General features: G+C 32.9%; 1 protein-coding gene across 6 annotated transcripts in view; it reads left to right on the top strand.

Moving 5' to 3' along the window:
- LOC135839922 (uncharacterized) overlaps positions 1 to 16754 on the top strand; it is a 201129-nt gene that overhangs the window by 180286 nt on the left and 4089 nt on the right. For 4 of the 6 annotated variants that reach the window (XM_065356183.1, XM_065356184.1, XM_065356186.1 and 1 more), the window contains 6 exons: positions 5579 to 6041; positions 6311 to 7358; positions 14170 to 14242; positions 14629 to 14669; positions 15448 to 15624; positions 15716 to 16646. In XM_065356183.1, the coding sequence (XP_065212255.1) occupies positions 5579 to 6041; positions 6311 to 7358; positions 14170 to 14242; positions 14629 to 14669; positions 15448 to 15624; positions 15716 to 16646 (2733 nt within the window). The remainder of the gene's footprint in view (positions 1 to 5578; positions 6042 to 6310; positions 7359 to 14169; positions 14243 to 14628; positions 14670 to 15447; positions 15625 to 15715; positions 16647 to 16754) is intronic. The other 2 variants (XM_065356187.1, XM_065356188.1) reach the window with 2 other exon arrangements.

Here is a 16754-nt window from a genome sequence, read left to right as displayed (position 1 = left end):
TCCGTTTTCATCACTCCCCTTCGATTCAACAGATCCTGGTACATGATTTTTTTGTTTTTTTTTTCAACTTGAAGAAACTTGGAAGGTAGAGCACGTTTTCACGTCCCAAACTTTTGCAGTATTCCATACTGAATTTCTGCCTAATGCATGATTGTCATATTTCTCAAAGGAGACAAAATTTGACAAAATTTATCGATGACGTTCGATTTTTGAAAAAATATCCGAAGCATGTCTGAATTCATGGTATTGAAATAGAAGTTCGTTTTTCTAGTGGGGAAGAGAGGGATCTGACTGAATTTTCAAAAGGATATTTCGGAATGACTATAAAAAGACATGATTAAAAAAGTAATTTTATTATGGCAATCCTTAATCTGCTCTACACTCCTCTACAAAACCCGGACATTTCAAAATTTTAAATTTTTTTCAAATACCTGCGTATTTTGAAAATATGTTGTACAAAATGAATGAACATATTCAGTAGGCAACAATTTTTACTGATTGTGTGGCAGAAAATTTCATTGAATAATAATTTTTGTTTTCATTTTTTGGGAGGGAGGGGGCTCGATAGAAATGAAAGTGTACAAAAAGGGTATTTTTGCTCTTGTTTTCAAAATTTTGGGAAAATGTAAAAAAAAATGTTCAGAAAATTTTAGTTGATATTATTACTTAATTGTTGTTTCCTTCCTCAATGAGCAGGCCTGGTATAGCGGGTCACTTTGTCCACTAAAAGTCACTTTTGGTTACTTTTTTCATCAAATGGTCACTATTGGTTACTTTTCTTCCAAAAAAAGGCACTTTTTTGATTTTTTTAAATTAACAAATTGTTTTTCAACCAAATTATCTTTTTTTCACTCATTTTCGAAGGATTGTATGCGAATTTTCTTAATTGAACAATTTCAGAATTTTAAAAACACAAATTATTACTTTTCGAAACATTAATTTTCGAAAGCTTTTGCCCTCACTTCGCTCAGGCTTGTTTTCTTTTCTCTTTCAAAATCAAGATAGAAGTTTACTTTTTTCAAAATCAAGTTTTGAAGCCAAAAAATAAACTTCTTTTAAAAAAATCGTTTTTATGCCACTCGAACTACCAATTTTCAAGAGCTTTCTCCCTCGTTTAGGCATGTTTTGTTTTCATTTTCAAAATCAAACTTCCTTCAAAAAAACATCATTCAAATTCTAAAATTTTAAAAGTAAAAAAAATGAACTACTCGTTCTCACATTTAAAAAAACTGATTTTCCTGCAAGGCCGGGGAGAACAAAGTAAGGTTTCTAGGTGAGATATCTATTATGTCGGTTCGTGATTTAATTGAATAGTAGGTAGGTAGGTAGGTAGGTAGGTAGGTACCGATTTCTTATTGGTCGTTTTTTACTTTTCGATTTTTTGCTCTCCTGAACGCTGGAATAAAAAAAATTGATCACTTTTTTGGTTACTTTTTTTCACTGATAAAAGTTCTTAAAATCACTTTTTTAGAAAAATTTGGCTATGATGCCTGTTATGTGTTATTTTTCAGGTAACCTGCTCTCCCTTTACCCTTTTTCTCGTGTGTGCATGAAAATCAGCGAAATTTTTCATTTCCGTGTTTTCTGGTTCCACAAAATGAAGTTGTAAAAAATATTTTTTTTTTGGAAAAAATGATCATTACTGAATTTGGTTGATTTTCAAAGTCTCATCGTGTCCGAGAGCATTTCTTTATAAAAATTCAATCTTTTCAATTTTATGTTGGCCAAAAAAGTGATCATGGTCAATTGGTCAAGTCGAAAAATTCTCCAATTTTTATTTCGTCTTATTGAGGTCAATTTACAACAACTCTTTTTAGGATTAGTCAAATTAAAAAAAAAATGGAAATTTTGGCTGGCGCTATTAAAAAGGCTTGCAATTTGGCATCTGCAAATTTGCCTCATTTTTACCTATGCAATGCATTCTTAATCGACTTTTTCAAAACAGTTTCTCATTTTTCAGTAGTTGTGAAGCTTCCAGCTATAAATTTCACAATTTTTCATCACTTATAATTTTCCTGCAGGCTCTTCTATAAGGTTAATATTTGAAAAACTATTGTAAAAATTACCTCAGCCTCGTGTTTTTATAAGCCGAGAGATAATTAATCTATATTTTCATCGATATTAAGAAAAAAATATACACGTATATCCATCCGAGTTATTATCTTGTGTATCTATGGCATCACGCAAACAATTACGATAGTACTGCTTGGAACGTAAATCGCGTGTTTTTAGAATATTAGTTAACGTCACCTTAGCCTTTTGGTGCATAATACCTACATGCTGCTCAGTGTATCGTAATAAGTTAATAAAATTGATTCGTCGGGATAAGAGGAGAACGAGCAATTACTCGCAATGCAATGGGAAAAATCATCGTCGTACTCCACCAGCTTGTCACTTTCCAGTTGAACGCGTTCTGCAATTGCTGGTGTAGTAATATACGCGATCGTTGAGAGACGAGCAAATTATGCAGAAACGAATTAATGTCGCGTTCTAAGGCGGTTATGTCTACGCAGAGTCGGAAAATGTTGTAGATTGATAAATCAGACGTGTATTAAGAAGCGTAATTTTCTCGTTTTGTAATTTCGAATAAGCGGTGGAAAAATTGCGTCTATTATGAGAAAAAGCTGCTTGTTGTACAACCATTAACATAACCTTGCTCGTTGCCACAAAATCCGACAAACACTTGCAGTCGTGTAAAACCCCTTTTCTTGACATTAGTCACACACTATCGCAAAACGAACCCCCTTAAGTTTGCTTCTTCGCGAAAGCTTTCCCTCTAAAAGGAGTTACGTTTGATAGACATACTGACTAACGCTTTTCATGCCTCTAATTAACGTACCAAATAAATATTATAAGGTATTTCATGCTTAATTTCTTTCCCTTTATAATTGCCAGAAATCAGCTTCTTGAAAGTCGAGTAGCGTTTTACGGTATACGTATTTTCGATATCAAAGTGTAAAAATTCTAGTGGATTTTTAATGACGCTGAATTAAAGTTTACTTTACGAAATTTATTTTTCAGTAATGCTTGCATGGTGTTTTTCGATTGAAGTACGAAATTTTCTTCTCGTAGATTAACGACGATTAATTATTTAATATTTCGAGGTACTTATTTTAATATTTTCGTCTGAGTAATACGTATTACATACCTATATATAAAAATGAAAATTACATCGTCGTAAAGATTTTTTTTTAGGACAACTGTAAAGAAAAGCTTAGAGTACCTACCTAGTTTAATTTGATGAGTTTAAAATTCAGCTTGAAAAATCTTGAAGGGACTTTCAATTCTTTGTAGGAGACTTATTAAAGAAAGAAGGGGAACGATTTTGCTATGAGAGGAGATGGTAGGTAGATACTCGATTAAAATGACCTTGAATAGTCTCCTTAATCCTTGAATGAAAACATTTATAAATATCACCCGGTGAGTCTATTTTGATGTTATTCAGAAAAACTTTAATTTTTCAAAAACAATTTCAAATTGTTTTATTTTACCAAAAAATCAGAATTAAGCAAAAACTGACCCCCCCCCCCTTCTCACTAAAAAATGCAGCCTATAAGAAATTTTCATTATGTTGAAAAAAAAATGTAGGTAGCTATGATATTCTTGATTAGAAGCATTTCTATTTTCTACCCCAGTAAAACACGTAGGTAGGTAGGTATAGTACAGAAAGTTTCACGCAGCAGAATTTCGAATAAAATTAAAGGCTGGAAAGTTTTTTCAAGTTCGACCATCGGCGATAACTGCGTTATAGGATTGTAAAATGACAGCCACTGGCGTTACTTTTAATTCCTTTTCTTCACTGGTGAAATGTACTTAATAAAAGGAAAATTCCTGAAAACCAGCTAATGAACTTAAATCTGTGAAAGGGCATTCTGCGTTTGGCTCGTTACTAACGCTTGCATAGAGAAAGAAACGGGCGATTTTGTGGTAGTGTTAAAGCTAAGGGTAAATGAGTGAAAGGCTAAAGATTAACTGGAAGGGTGCACTGAAACTATGGCTTGGAAATTAGATAAACCGCGCTATTTTCCTTTTCACTTCGTTCAACATGCACCAGTACAGTCTTAACTAAAAATTACATTTTCCTGTTTATTTTAGCACTTCGTTTCGAATTTGTGTTGAAAATTTTTGACAAGAATTCTATGTACAGAACGCGGTCTACATTAGGCGAAAATTTCAACTACTTATTTCCCATATCATTTGATATTAGAGTGTATTTTGACTATTCCATGTAGTCGTATCCTTTTTGATTTTTCCAATACTGATACTGATACTTTTAATTTAAATTTTCGATAATACCTCTTTGTGTGATGAAGGGGAAGGAAGGGGATCGTCCAGTTGGAAAATAACCTCAGAGAAGCAAACTTGATACTTACACGATAGTGGGAGATAATTATTCCTATACTTCGAATAAAGAGCATCGTCAGGTAAAAAAAGTCGATTAGCCCGTATGCCCTGTCTTCGAATTTTGGAACTCGAATTTTCAAGGGTTTTCTACCTATTATTAAAATGTCTGGAAAAAATGAATGTTGTACCTACCTACGTTTTTAGACTTTGAGTCACAACTTCCACTGTTAATTTCAAAATCTGAGGATAGGACCGTTTTACCCTTCTTTTCTACCAGACTTTTTACATAACAACCTGTTGAAAAACATGACTACATAATATTTGTAGCGTGTCTATAAACGAAATTGAATTGATAGCTTAGTTTTGTTCGAATGTCGTTTTTTCCTGATAAATATTTAAAATCTAAAAAAGTACCTTCCAATCCGATGTTTTAAAAGCTTTTTAGTTTTTTTCTTAAAAAAGAAAACACATAAATTTGTAGGTAAGTTAAGTAGGTGCTTTTATTCTAAAATCTTGTAGATACTTGAAAAGTGCCTGCTTGTTCTACTATTAAAATGTATATTATTTTAAAAATGCTCGCATCATTGCATGGTCGCCAAAAAATCCCTATTTCAAAGGAATAAATACAAAAAGAAACTTGCGTTACAATCCGAACTAACCATCGTTTTTTAAAACAAAAGAAAACTTTTTTCTACTCAAAAGGAAATTCCTTTGCTGTTTTGTATTTCTACTACGTCAAAAGGGAATTGTAAAAGCGGCGATTTTCCCCTATAGTATTAGCTCGTTGATGAAAAGTAACGTAAACAGGAATTTAATTGTTTAATTAGTACCACAATAGCCGGAATTATGAGGCTTTCATTTTTTTTCTGGGGTTTTAAACCATTATTAAAAAAAAAAAACAATTTGGAGGTGTGTTCGTTTATTTTTTATTTTTTTGTGGGTACTCCAGTTGATTGTTTACATTATTTCGCGATTAAATAAATTATTCTTTTTATTATAAAGTCTTTGTGAAATATTTTCTCATATTTTTAGACGAAATTTTAATAACGTGCGAAATTGTGGGAAAAAAAGAAAAGAAATGTATGAAGCATGTTAATTAATAGGGTTACATATTTTATAGTTACCTATACACTGTTTTTTTTTTGTTTGTCGTAATAGGTATCATTACTCGTTTATGCATATTTTTAATAATTATTTCTGATTAATTACCTATTGTTTTTTTTTGTTTTCACAGATCGAGTGACAACTGTAGAACGCATGGAAAATGTTATAAAACGTTGGAAAATCTCGTTTGTATAAAAAATCCGAAATATTTAAAACCGTTAAATATTTCGTTCGGAATTGGAAGAATGAATTCGTTTAAAAGACGCAGATTAAATTCGAAAACTTTGGAGCTTCAGTCGGAAGAGCCTTTAAAAGGAAATCACGTTAATCTTCCTCAGAAAAAACGAGTAATCGCACGAAGTTCTTCTCCGAATAAAAGTCCTGTAAAAAAATCTGGGAAATCTAATTTAACCTCTAGTACCGCAGAAGAAGTAACTGATGACGAAACATTAATACGAGAAGCGGAGGTTGCATTAAAAAATTTATCTGGTAGTTGGCCTACGTCTAGGAATTCTTTTTATAACGGTGACATGACGAATGATAATGAATTTGAACCACCAGCCTTTGAAAATTTATTTGAAGACAAACAACAAGTAAGTCTGATTTTATTTGTTCTCGAGTGTTTTTTGAGAGAAGGAAAAAAAGGAAAGAGTTTTCTTCTTTTTTTTCCTTCTTCTTTACTTAGGTATCTCATTCAATGATAAAAGAATTCTACGAAATGTAACTTTTTTTTTTTCGAAATTACTGAAGTCTACGATGTCTAAGTTGTATAAAAACTTTCCATCTTATATTATCTATACTTACCTAGATAATGTGTATGTTATGAATGCAAAATTTACAAAGGTATTTATTTTTTTCGCAGGTCTCTAAAAATACGAATTTATCGAGAACGCAAGACACGGATGAATCATTTCGCTCGAAATTAATAAAAGAGGAAACCGATCAAAAACGAGACGAAGAAATTTCATCGAATGTTAAAAAATCCACCAATTTATACGGCTGTACGAATAACTGCACCGACGATCGCTCCGGTCACTACACGCAACCAGGAGTGAAAATCAAAACAGAAGATGGTAAACTTAAACAAATAATTAGCGATGATGAAAAGTCCTCGCACTGTGGTCCCGATTTTAATGAATTAATGGATGACTCTACTACTGATCTAGAAATGCATATATCCGACAATACGAACGGCACGAGTCGAGACGAAGAGGAGAACGGTATTAAAAAGGAAGAAAATAACAATAAAATCGATAACTGTAATATAAATATCAAAGATGTTCACACGTTTTCCAGTCCAAGGCATAGTTTAATTACGAACAACGCTAATTCGAAAATCTCCGCCGTATCCGCTTTCCGTCCCGTAATAAACGATACAGCCAAAGATTCGCTGTCCAAGTCCAGTATGGATATCTCGAGCGCGGTCAGCGCTGCCATGTCGCCCCTCGGACCATATCCACCGGTCGGAGCTACCTTCGTAGGATATCCCGATAACACCGGCTTAACTTCTCCCGAGAAAGAAACCTCTCATTCATTAACGTCTGGAAAACAAACGCCTAGTATATGTCTTCTACAGCCTAAATCTAGAATCAAAATGAACGATCAAGTCGACGACTCGATGTCAACCGTATCGTCGAATGAGAGTCGATCCGCCGAATCTCCCGAAGCTATGCAAAAAGAATACACCATCTTACAACCGGCCGGATCGACGTCTAAGAATTCCTCTTCTAGTTCGAGAAATATTTCAGTCGACAGCAGCAGCAGTGAATCCCCCGTTGCGCCCACTGTGTCGAGGCCGACCAAATTCGAAACTTCTCCGATGAGTTCACCGCCCAACGAACCAGCTTCGAAGCATATTTTAGAACCGCAGCGATATGGCGAACAATTAGGATCCGGCGGACTGAATAAAGGTATGTTTGTTCAGAATTTATCGTCGATTTTTTTTTTTTTTTTTTTTGGTCAAATTCTATTGAAGAATTCAAACTATCGAGTATAGTCTATTAATTTACTGGAGTGAGGGGAAAGAGGGAGGTTTCATGGTCTAAGGAGTTTATTTTTATGAAGAACCACGATATTACAATCGTTCAATGTACGTAGTTACAACGTCCCTTTTAAACATGACACTTCTTCGAATGATAGCTAAAGATGTTAATAGATTTGCATAACCAGTTCGCCGTAAATAAAGTGAGATTGACAATAAGATCTACTCCGTAATAATTTGAACTAAAAATAAAGTAGAGTCCTGCAATTCCGTTGATTTTTCTTGCGAAAGAGTTCTTAGACTGGATCAAATTGAAACCAAATCTGTTTGCAGGGCTTTGAATGAATTGTATTTAGACGGCATAAAACCGAATCTTCAAGGGGAAAGTTCAACTTTTCTCAATCAATACAAACGTTAGCAATTTTCACTGAAAATTTTTTTAAAAATACAGTGAAGTTTTTCTTGTTGCTTTCTTCCTACAAACTATAAAGATCAAAATTGGATCTCAATATCCCCTCCCCCAAGTTCTCTAAAGATCTCACTTTTTGTTAGCATTTTAAAAAATTTCATTACTCTTTTTGAGATAATTTAGCTAAATTTTTATTACATTTTGAAATCTGTAATTTTTCACTAAAAATCGAGTAAAATGCTTACCTATTTAGAATTTTTATCAAGTCTTTTTTTTTTGAAATGTTTTGTATTCTGAATGGCCCACTCCTATTAGCTTATATATCAAGCGCAAATTTTCCCCTGATGTCACTTTTTTCCTCTAATATTAAATTTTTTTATACGAAGGGTGAATAATAACATATCTTCTCACACTACATGGTTCAAATCCCATGTAATTCTGTTATTATTGGGTGAAAAAAATTATTTTATGATACAGGATGTTTTCAACAGTCTTTTTGATTGTCTTTTTCGTATACGTGATGAAAATATTTTTTCTTTCTGTTTCACTTTAAGCTTACGTCACGTTAGTTGTACGATACAGTTTCTTTTTTCATGTAGGTAGATATCTGTAATCATTGTTTTGTAGCTACCTAAATGAAATTTTACCACTTGTTACAACTCATATGAATTTTCAGTAACGTATCGATAACGAATATTTTCCGTGGAGTGAGAAAGGAATGATGGTGATACAGAAATGGGGGAACTGGGAAATTTGAATATCATTAGAAATTCTTGATGAACATTTCCAAGTTTTCAAAGATTAAAAAATTGGGCACGTTTCTGTCAAGTGTTAAAAAAGTAAGCACAAAAATATAAAATAGATTCAATAAAGTGGGAAAATGAAAGAATGTACTTAAACATTGGTCAGATTATTTGATAAGCACAAAAACTTGAGAACTGTCAACTGACAAGGAAATTTCTCGAGGTGTCCGCATCCGATTTGAACGATACCACGATTTTTGGATAGAGTATGGTCTAAAACAACCGTAGTCCAAATTCTAGCTGCCCAGATTGATTTTTCGATTTTTGGAAAATTTTCAAAAATTCAAAATTGATTATTTTTGAAGAATGCTTTTTCAAAAAATACGTAGGTAAGTACATATTTCATTCAATAAAAGTGACGAAAATATATCTTGAAACAGATAGATACATGATATAATTTCCACCGAACCGAATTTCACCATTTCGGGACATTCTGGAGCCTCCAGCGTGGATTCCGATTTCTCCAGAAAACATGGAAATTAATTTGGGCAGCTAAAAATCGAAGCTTATATTCTAGACATATTTAACAAATTCATTCAAATTTGACCTAATTCTCAGACGAACACCTCAAGTGCCTTTTTTTGACCAGAACTAGGTACCTATTTTTTAGAAAAAATTCAAAAAAAAAAAGAAAATTTTTATTCGAGGGGATACTTTTGCAATTTGTTGGTATGAATATGGTTTTGTTTCGTCGAAAACCACCCCCCTCGCCATTCGAATTTTCTCATTTCAAATCATTCTGAAGCCTCCAAGCAGCGGGATTTTTGATTTTTCCAGAATTTTAAAATTCCTACAGAAGGCGTAGAAAGTTGTAATTTATTCTCGTCTTACGTTTTATTATTTATTTTGTGAATTGAAAAATTTTGAAAAATTTACCTAAAAATTACAAAAGAAATCATGTCGAAAATAACCAAACCAAGATGCAATTTTTTTTAACCTGCCGCATTTTTTACATGCAACCTCTAGATTTCAGTAGGTAACTATCGTAGTGTGGGTGGGTTACTCCTCGAACTTTTCAATCTCGACCCCAAGAAACGTCACTGGCTGTTGTATAGTTTAGATTATGAAGTGACAACCAACGTTCATTTCATACTTCTCGTGGTTTTATGAATTTTAATAATTCATCTTTGCGTGAAGGAGTTGTTGGAAAAATAAATAACTTGGATAGGTATATTGCATTCCAACTTGTGTAGTAAGTAAACAAATACTTGCGTATAAACAGACAGATATACCTACTTACTTTCATATTTGCTGATATTTAAACGTGTTTTCAATGGAACTAACACAGGGTATACCCAATTTTCATGCTACTAATTCGTTGTTCAGTCGTGAAAACGAAGAGAAAAAAAATTATAATGTTGACAACGTACCAGCTAGCGCATCGTATCAGAAAACTAAGCAAAATATACAAAACACGTAGCAAAATTTTTACTTTAAAATTTTTAAAAAAAAGAAAGGAAAAAGAAGAAAAAAAAGCTTAAATTACCAAGGAGTAAAATAGCTGGTTTTGCATATAATAACTGTAATTGTCACATTATATTTTACCTGCGAGTTAGATTTAAATTTCTTGAGCGGAAGTTGTAATTCGTTGGAGCTTAAAAACCACCAAAATTTCTTGGTAATCCGAAGGATAAAACTTATATAAAGTTCTTTACACTGTCGCTAAAATTAATTAATATTCAGCGCTGGTTACACAGTGTTGACAGTTGTATTTGCGACTTTTCGTCGTACAAAAAGATTTACCCAAGAACTTGTCATAGTTTGGTGTTAAAGACTAAATCTCGAACCAAATCACGTTCTTTTATACACCCTACTGCCACTTTGCGCTATGTTCGAATGCCGGGTTAGAACAAGCAAAGAGTTGAAAAAAACCACCCCTTGGTAATGATTCCGCAATCCTACCAAATTTTCACATCGATAAAGCTTTAATTTATCTCGATTTTTTGCTCAATGCTGCGTGTAGTTATCGGAAATTTATCATTTTTGTCGATCTCGAAAACAAATCTGTATCAACAGGTTTATTTGTCTTGATGGTTAAAAATTGGGCTATATGCGTGTAAAATAAACGCTGCCTGTGTAAAAATTCGAAGTTAATTAACATGTTGAACTAGATAAATTGGACTTACGTCTCATCGTTGTAAAAAGCGATATGTACCTAAGTATTGAGAAAAAGCAAAAACGCACTTCTCGATCATAAAAGATGATAATTACATAGGCCGGTTGATGTATCATTTGGACACGCAAGTAGAACTTTGCGTTATAAAGCCGGCATGAAGTAATAATGATAGAAGGAGTGAAATTGTTAAGGGCGCCAAAACGTTGTCCCCGGACGCCCATAAATCTAGCGATTAAACTTCTAGGGCACGTTCTTTAACTTTTTGAAAACAACTCGAGAGCCACTGGGAATCTTTCTAGTCAAAAACTCTCATCTTTACGCTAATGGCGTCACGTCTTCTAATCCAATTTGCGGTACTTTCGACAACATACCGCGCTCTTGGTTAATGCTGCATTTTCTTCCCCGCGAATGACTGCACCAAAAACTAATCATAAACCCAACGCATATCACTTTTTTATTTTCTAATTTTTTCCCCTTGATTTTCTTCAAAGATGTTTTTTTAGGGTAAAAAAGTCTTCCGTTTTTTTGTTTGAATTAAAATTATCTACCACGTAATAACGTACAAGAGCTACCTTGTTACCTATCTATTTTTTTAAACGTGAGGTCAATGAGGGTGATTTTGAAAATAGTAAGTAGGTAATAGGTATTTAAGGGTGTATTGAATCACTAGTATCGACAAGTAAAGATTTGAGGATTGAAGAAAACATACACACACGTGCAAATGCATGAGTCTTGCGATTCGAAAAATTGTATAGTCATCATAAATAAAATACTCTGTAGCGAGCACATCCAAGAGGTAGGAGGCTTTGAGATTGCGAAGCTGGCTGGAGCTTTACTTTATGATCTTTGGTTTTTTAAAAGCAATGATGGTCGAAAAGCAGGTAAACAGACATTCGTTCTGCTCTATTTTAAATGAATGCGAATAATTTTTTTTTTTTGTTGAAAAAGTGAATGCACATATACTTGTACTTAGCAATCACAAAAAAAAATCCTAACAAATGAAGCATCACATCTTATTTTTAATTTTCTGGTGCTTACTTCGATCATGTTTAGGGTCTCTGGTAAGGGGTTGGGAGAGGGGTAGGAAAGAAAAAATGAACTGCTATTCAAATTTAGTGTCTTCAAAATAATGATAATCAATGTGCCATTTCATTCTAAAATTTTGAAAAATTGTAGGCTCATGTGCTCTTGAAGGATGCAGATCATTCAAGTACCTAAACTCATGAAAAAAAAATGAAGTGAACTCGGAGATTTTCGGTTTGAATTGATATGAAATGAACCTTCGTGAATTTACGGCGAACTGAATATGCAATTTTATTAAGCCTACGTATTCATTATAGTATGTAGGTAGATATTTATATGTATTCCACATCTCCCATTCACGAGGTTACAAAGAATCGTTGTATGTACATACTTGAAAACAAAACTTCCTTGAAAAAAACTAGTCACACTCTACGGGTAGGGAATTTTTATATTTTACATAATTATAGGTATGTAATTTCACTTCTCTTCATTTTTTCGTCAAATTTTGAGTTTTCCTTCCAACAATTTTTTCGTGATGACAATAAAATTAAATTCATTCACTTCTGCTCAGAGAAAAATGAAGCTTTCTCAAAAAAAAAAATTAATCACACTTCAGTGGTGGAGCCTCTGAAAGTTTTTATACGGTGTATAATTGAGGAGTTCCATGGAAAAGGGGTCTTAGTCGTTTCTCTTTTTTTTTTTACTGATTTTTACATGTTCAAATAGACTTTAAATTTTTTCTACAAGCAAATATTTTCCAATTATTATTATTTTTTTTTTTTCATGGAAGAACAATTCAATATCACTGATTATGGCGAAATTAATAATAATAAAAAAAAATTCAAAAAAACAAAAAAAAATGACTAAGGCTAAGGCTCCTTTTCCATGGAACTCCTCAATTATGTCTTGCTTAATTTTTCTTTCCCCCATAAAAATCGATTTTTTGGATAAAAAAATTTGAAATTCTTCAATATTTTTCTGTAAAAATGAAGATGACTGACGAGGATGAAATTTTTTTGGCGTTTGTAATTGCATGATTATTAAGAGATGAGTTTAGTTTTAGTTTTCTCCTTGGTACGGTAGGTAGCTCTGTTTTTTGATGTTTCGAACAAAAATTAGATCACCTAACTTTGTTGAAAGATTTTTTGTGAATTTTTACCCGAGACATCCTGTAAAATTGTTCTGTTCAGCTCAACAACAAAATAATGTTTGAGCTTCTTTTTGATAAACCTATTCGTCATAATTTTTGATTCATTACTTCTGAAAATATTCCCGAAGTTGAGAGGAAAACAATATCCAAATTCGAAATTTTTGTGTGTGCATCTGAAACTCAATTTTTGTAAGATGTTTCTGAGAATAGTTTTGGTGGTTTTAATCGTTCCATATACTTAATTCATTCGTAATCGAAACTAATTCATGTGAAGTAAAACTGACTCCTTGAAATCCTTCTATAAAATGACTCGCTCACATTGTCTTGACCTATTCTTAAATGATGTGGCAGAATTTCCAAAAAAAATATTATGAATTTGATGTCAGAAGAACTAAGAAAAAAATGACCTTAGGTAACCAAAAAGTTTGTAATCGCTTACCCAAATAAATACCTACCTACTTACATACTTTAAAAATTGAAAAATGCACTTTTTTTTGTTTCAAAACTAGACCATCGTACGTTTCAACAAATGAAAATTTTCAAGTTTATTTTAATTTTTCTAATTTTTTATTTGATTATAAAAACGAATGAATAATATTTTTAAAAATTAGGCTGATTTAAAAAAAAAAAAAAAAAAAATGCAATAAGTAGGCAGGTATGTAGGTAGGTATTTAGTAAAAAATTACAATTGAAATTGTTAACCAAATAATGTTTTTCACTTACACCTAAAATTCGTTTATTACTTCCACTGCGTAGCCTATGCTTTTCAAAGAAATCGTGGATTTCTGCGTGTACTAAAACGATGAAATAAAAAAAAGAAACAACCCTCTTGCAGCGTTGTGAAATTCCCACTGAATTTGCTTTCTCGCTTTGTGATGTTGCTAGCAGTGCAATTGCGCACTTCAAAAATGTTTTTCTTCTTTTCCCTTTTTATCGCAGAGTTTACCTTGAATCGTTCTTCATAATCAACGGAAACGCGATTTGGTTTGACTGATTTTTTGACTGTAGTACATATTTGCAGTATTTTTAGTTTTTTATTAGGTATACGGTTATTCTTAATTTTTTTTTTTTTGCTCAAGAGTCTTATTTTCTAACTGTATTGGTAGGAACGTACATACTTGAAATCGTGGAACTGAAAGAGATCTTGAGTAAACAGAGCCTTCGTATATTTGATCTAACATCTTTTTTTAAATGATGGGTTACCTAAATTTGGTATAAATTTTAATTTTTCAATTCCAGATACCGGAAAATGTCCTACTCCTGGATGTACGGGACAAGGTCATGTGACTGGGTTGTATCCTCATCACCGAAGGTAATTATGATATGTTTTTTACTTTTTCATGTACTCGTATTATGAATTATTCCTGTAGGCATCATAAATATTTTAATTACCTACTCAATTTCGATTAACAAAATATATTTTTTAAAAATGTGATCTCATATGAACCATTTTTATGTGTACCTATTTGAAATTTTTTTACTTTTTTTCTGTTTTTGCTTTTGTTTTGTTTTATTTGTTTTTTTTTTCATGGAAGGGAGGCAGTTCAAAATTCAAATAGAAGTATTCAATTTTTTGCTATTTTCTTACAATTTTGCCTATACATTCCTGCACATAATATCTTATGTCTATTTTAATTGGCTGAAAAAAAGAGAAAAAAAATTAAGTTAATCTAAATGGTAATATGTTAATTCATGCAGCATTTCTGGATGTCCTAGAAAGGACAAAATGACGCCAGAAAGTGAGTATTACCATAAGTTTTACAATTAGATAATAAAGTTAAATCGTCTACTTCGATAATTTAAAATATCGAGGAGATACCTACCGTGCTAATAGTCCTTTGGCTGTATAGCCAAATAAAATATCTCGTTTTTCATTACGTCGTGTAATTTAATTAGCATAATTTGAGAAAAGACCAATACAACGAGAAAGATCCCCAAAATATTAATTAGCAATTAAATCCAGATCCCTTTTACGAAAAGATTGGAGGAGAGATAACGAGCGAGGTTAAATTTTAATAACATAAATATTCTTTGGGATGTTTTGAAACATAAAAAGAACATACGTTCGAGAAAACGAATCCGGTTAAAATTTAAAAATCGATATAATATTGAAAATCGTTTGTCCAATAAGCGTGGTAGAGAGTTTAAGAGTTTTAATTTCCTTATCCAAATCCAAAATAGTCAAGTGCATTTGCAATTGCTAAACTAAAAAACATATTTTAAAAAAACAATGCAACCAACAATTTAGTACCTAGTTTGAGTATACTGTGATATTTCATTTGATTTACATAGGTTAACTTATACCGAAAATAAAATTTAAAAATCGATTTTTTTTTGGTAATTTTTTTCAACTTATTCTCTCTATCATGCTTTTGACTGAGTTTTGAAAATATTAAGTATACTCAAACTATTTCAAAAATTATTCGTGTAAGTTGTGCATTTTTGTGAGAAATGCCTACTCGACTTATACGAGTAATTGTACGATATCTTATGTTGGTAACATTGTTTTGTACTTAGTATTGGCGATGCACGAAACTATTTTGAAATGTCCTACACCCGGTTGTAATGGTCGTGGTCATGTAAGCGCGAATCGTAATACTCACCGCAGTCTTTCCGGTTGCCCTATAGCTGCTTCTAAAAGAGCAGCTAATCGCGAAAAGTCTAAAAAATCTCTGCATCATCGACCAATTTCGAGTAAGAGTCATTCATCAGCAATACCTATAAGTATAGGGCCTTTGTCGAATAGGTAGATGCGAGTGTAACTTTTGATGTTGTTTTTTTGCAGTTTCCACTAGCAATCAGTTAGAACTGTCTTTCAAGCAAGAAATCAGGCAACCTACGCCGATCTCTTCGATGGCGATAAATGATATTAAACAGTCGTATCCGTTGCCAGTTTACGCTGCTGATAATTCGGCGAATAGTCGTTCCATAGATTACATATCGTCTTCGTATTATGCCAACAATATAGCTAAACCAGCGTTACGTCCTACCAAAATCTTACTGCAAGAGAACCCGATTAAAAGCGAAGAAAGTAATAAATTATTGGCGAAAACCGAATGCGTTTCTAGAACGGGAGATAATATCAAAACCGAAGTAGCCAACTCGTCGGTTTGTCGTTCATCGTTATCGAATCACAATGCTAGTTTATTGACTAATAATTACGATTCGTATATAAATCACGACTCGAATTCATCGTCCGTCTCCAGCATGGATACGTTGAATCAAAACCACCATTATCAAATAAATCCCGAAGGCCAGCTACAAATTACACCTTCCAGCAGCGTACCAACTTCTCACAATGTCCATAATTCCACCCCTTCTGTTTACATGCTAGACGAAAAGCGATTACTTCAACAACATCATGGAACTTATGATACCAACTCCATGGTGTATAGTAACGCATCCGATGACATTTATCAACAACACGATCGTACTTTTACTTTGAACAATATAAATAGGCCAGTACCTTCGTATTCCAACGAGATCCCTTGCGGATACGACGGAAGAACTTACGATGCTAATGTGACGCCTTATGATCGATACGAAACTCCGTCCCAGCCTTGCGAACGATATCCGTCGCAGTACAGTGACCAGAACATCGCCAGTTTTCATCATCAGCATCAACAACAACAACAGCATTTACAGCCGAGTATAAAATCTGATCAGTGTCAACATCACGAGCAAAATAACCAAAGTACTACGCCGGTCTATCCTAGGTAATGCTTTAAAATACTTAGTTTAGGCATCTTATCTGTAGTACTTACACGTGAACGAGAGAATTTTTTATTTAGATCCAAACTCACAACCATTCATCTAATCTAAAT

This window comes from Planococcus citri, chromosome 3, assembly GCF_950023065.1.
Source record: "Planococcus citri chromosome 3, ihPlaCitr1.1, whole genome shotgun sequence".
Classification (NCBI taxonomy): domain Eukaryota; kingdom Metazoa; phylum Arthropoda; class Insecta; order Hemiptera; family Pseudococcidae; genus Planococcus; species Planococcus citri.
The sequence above is the reverse complement of the archived record's forward strand: the minus strand, read 5'-3'. Positions and strand labels throughout refer to the sequence as shown.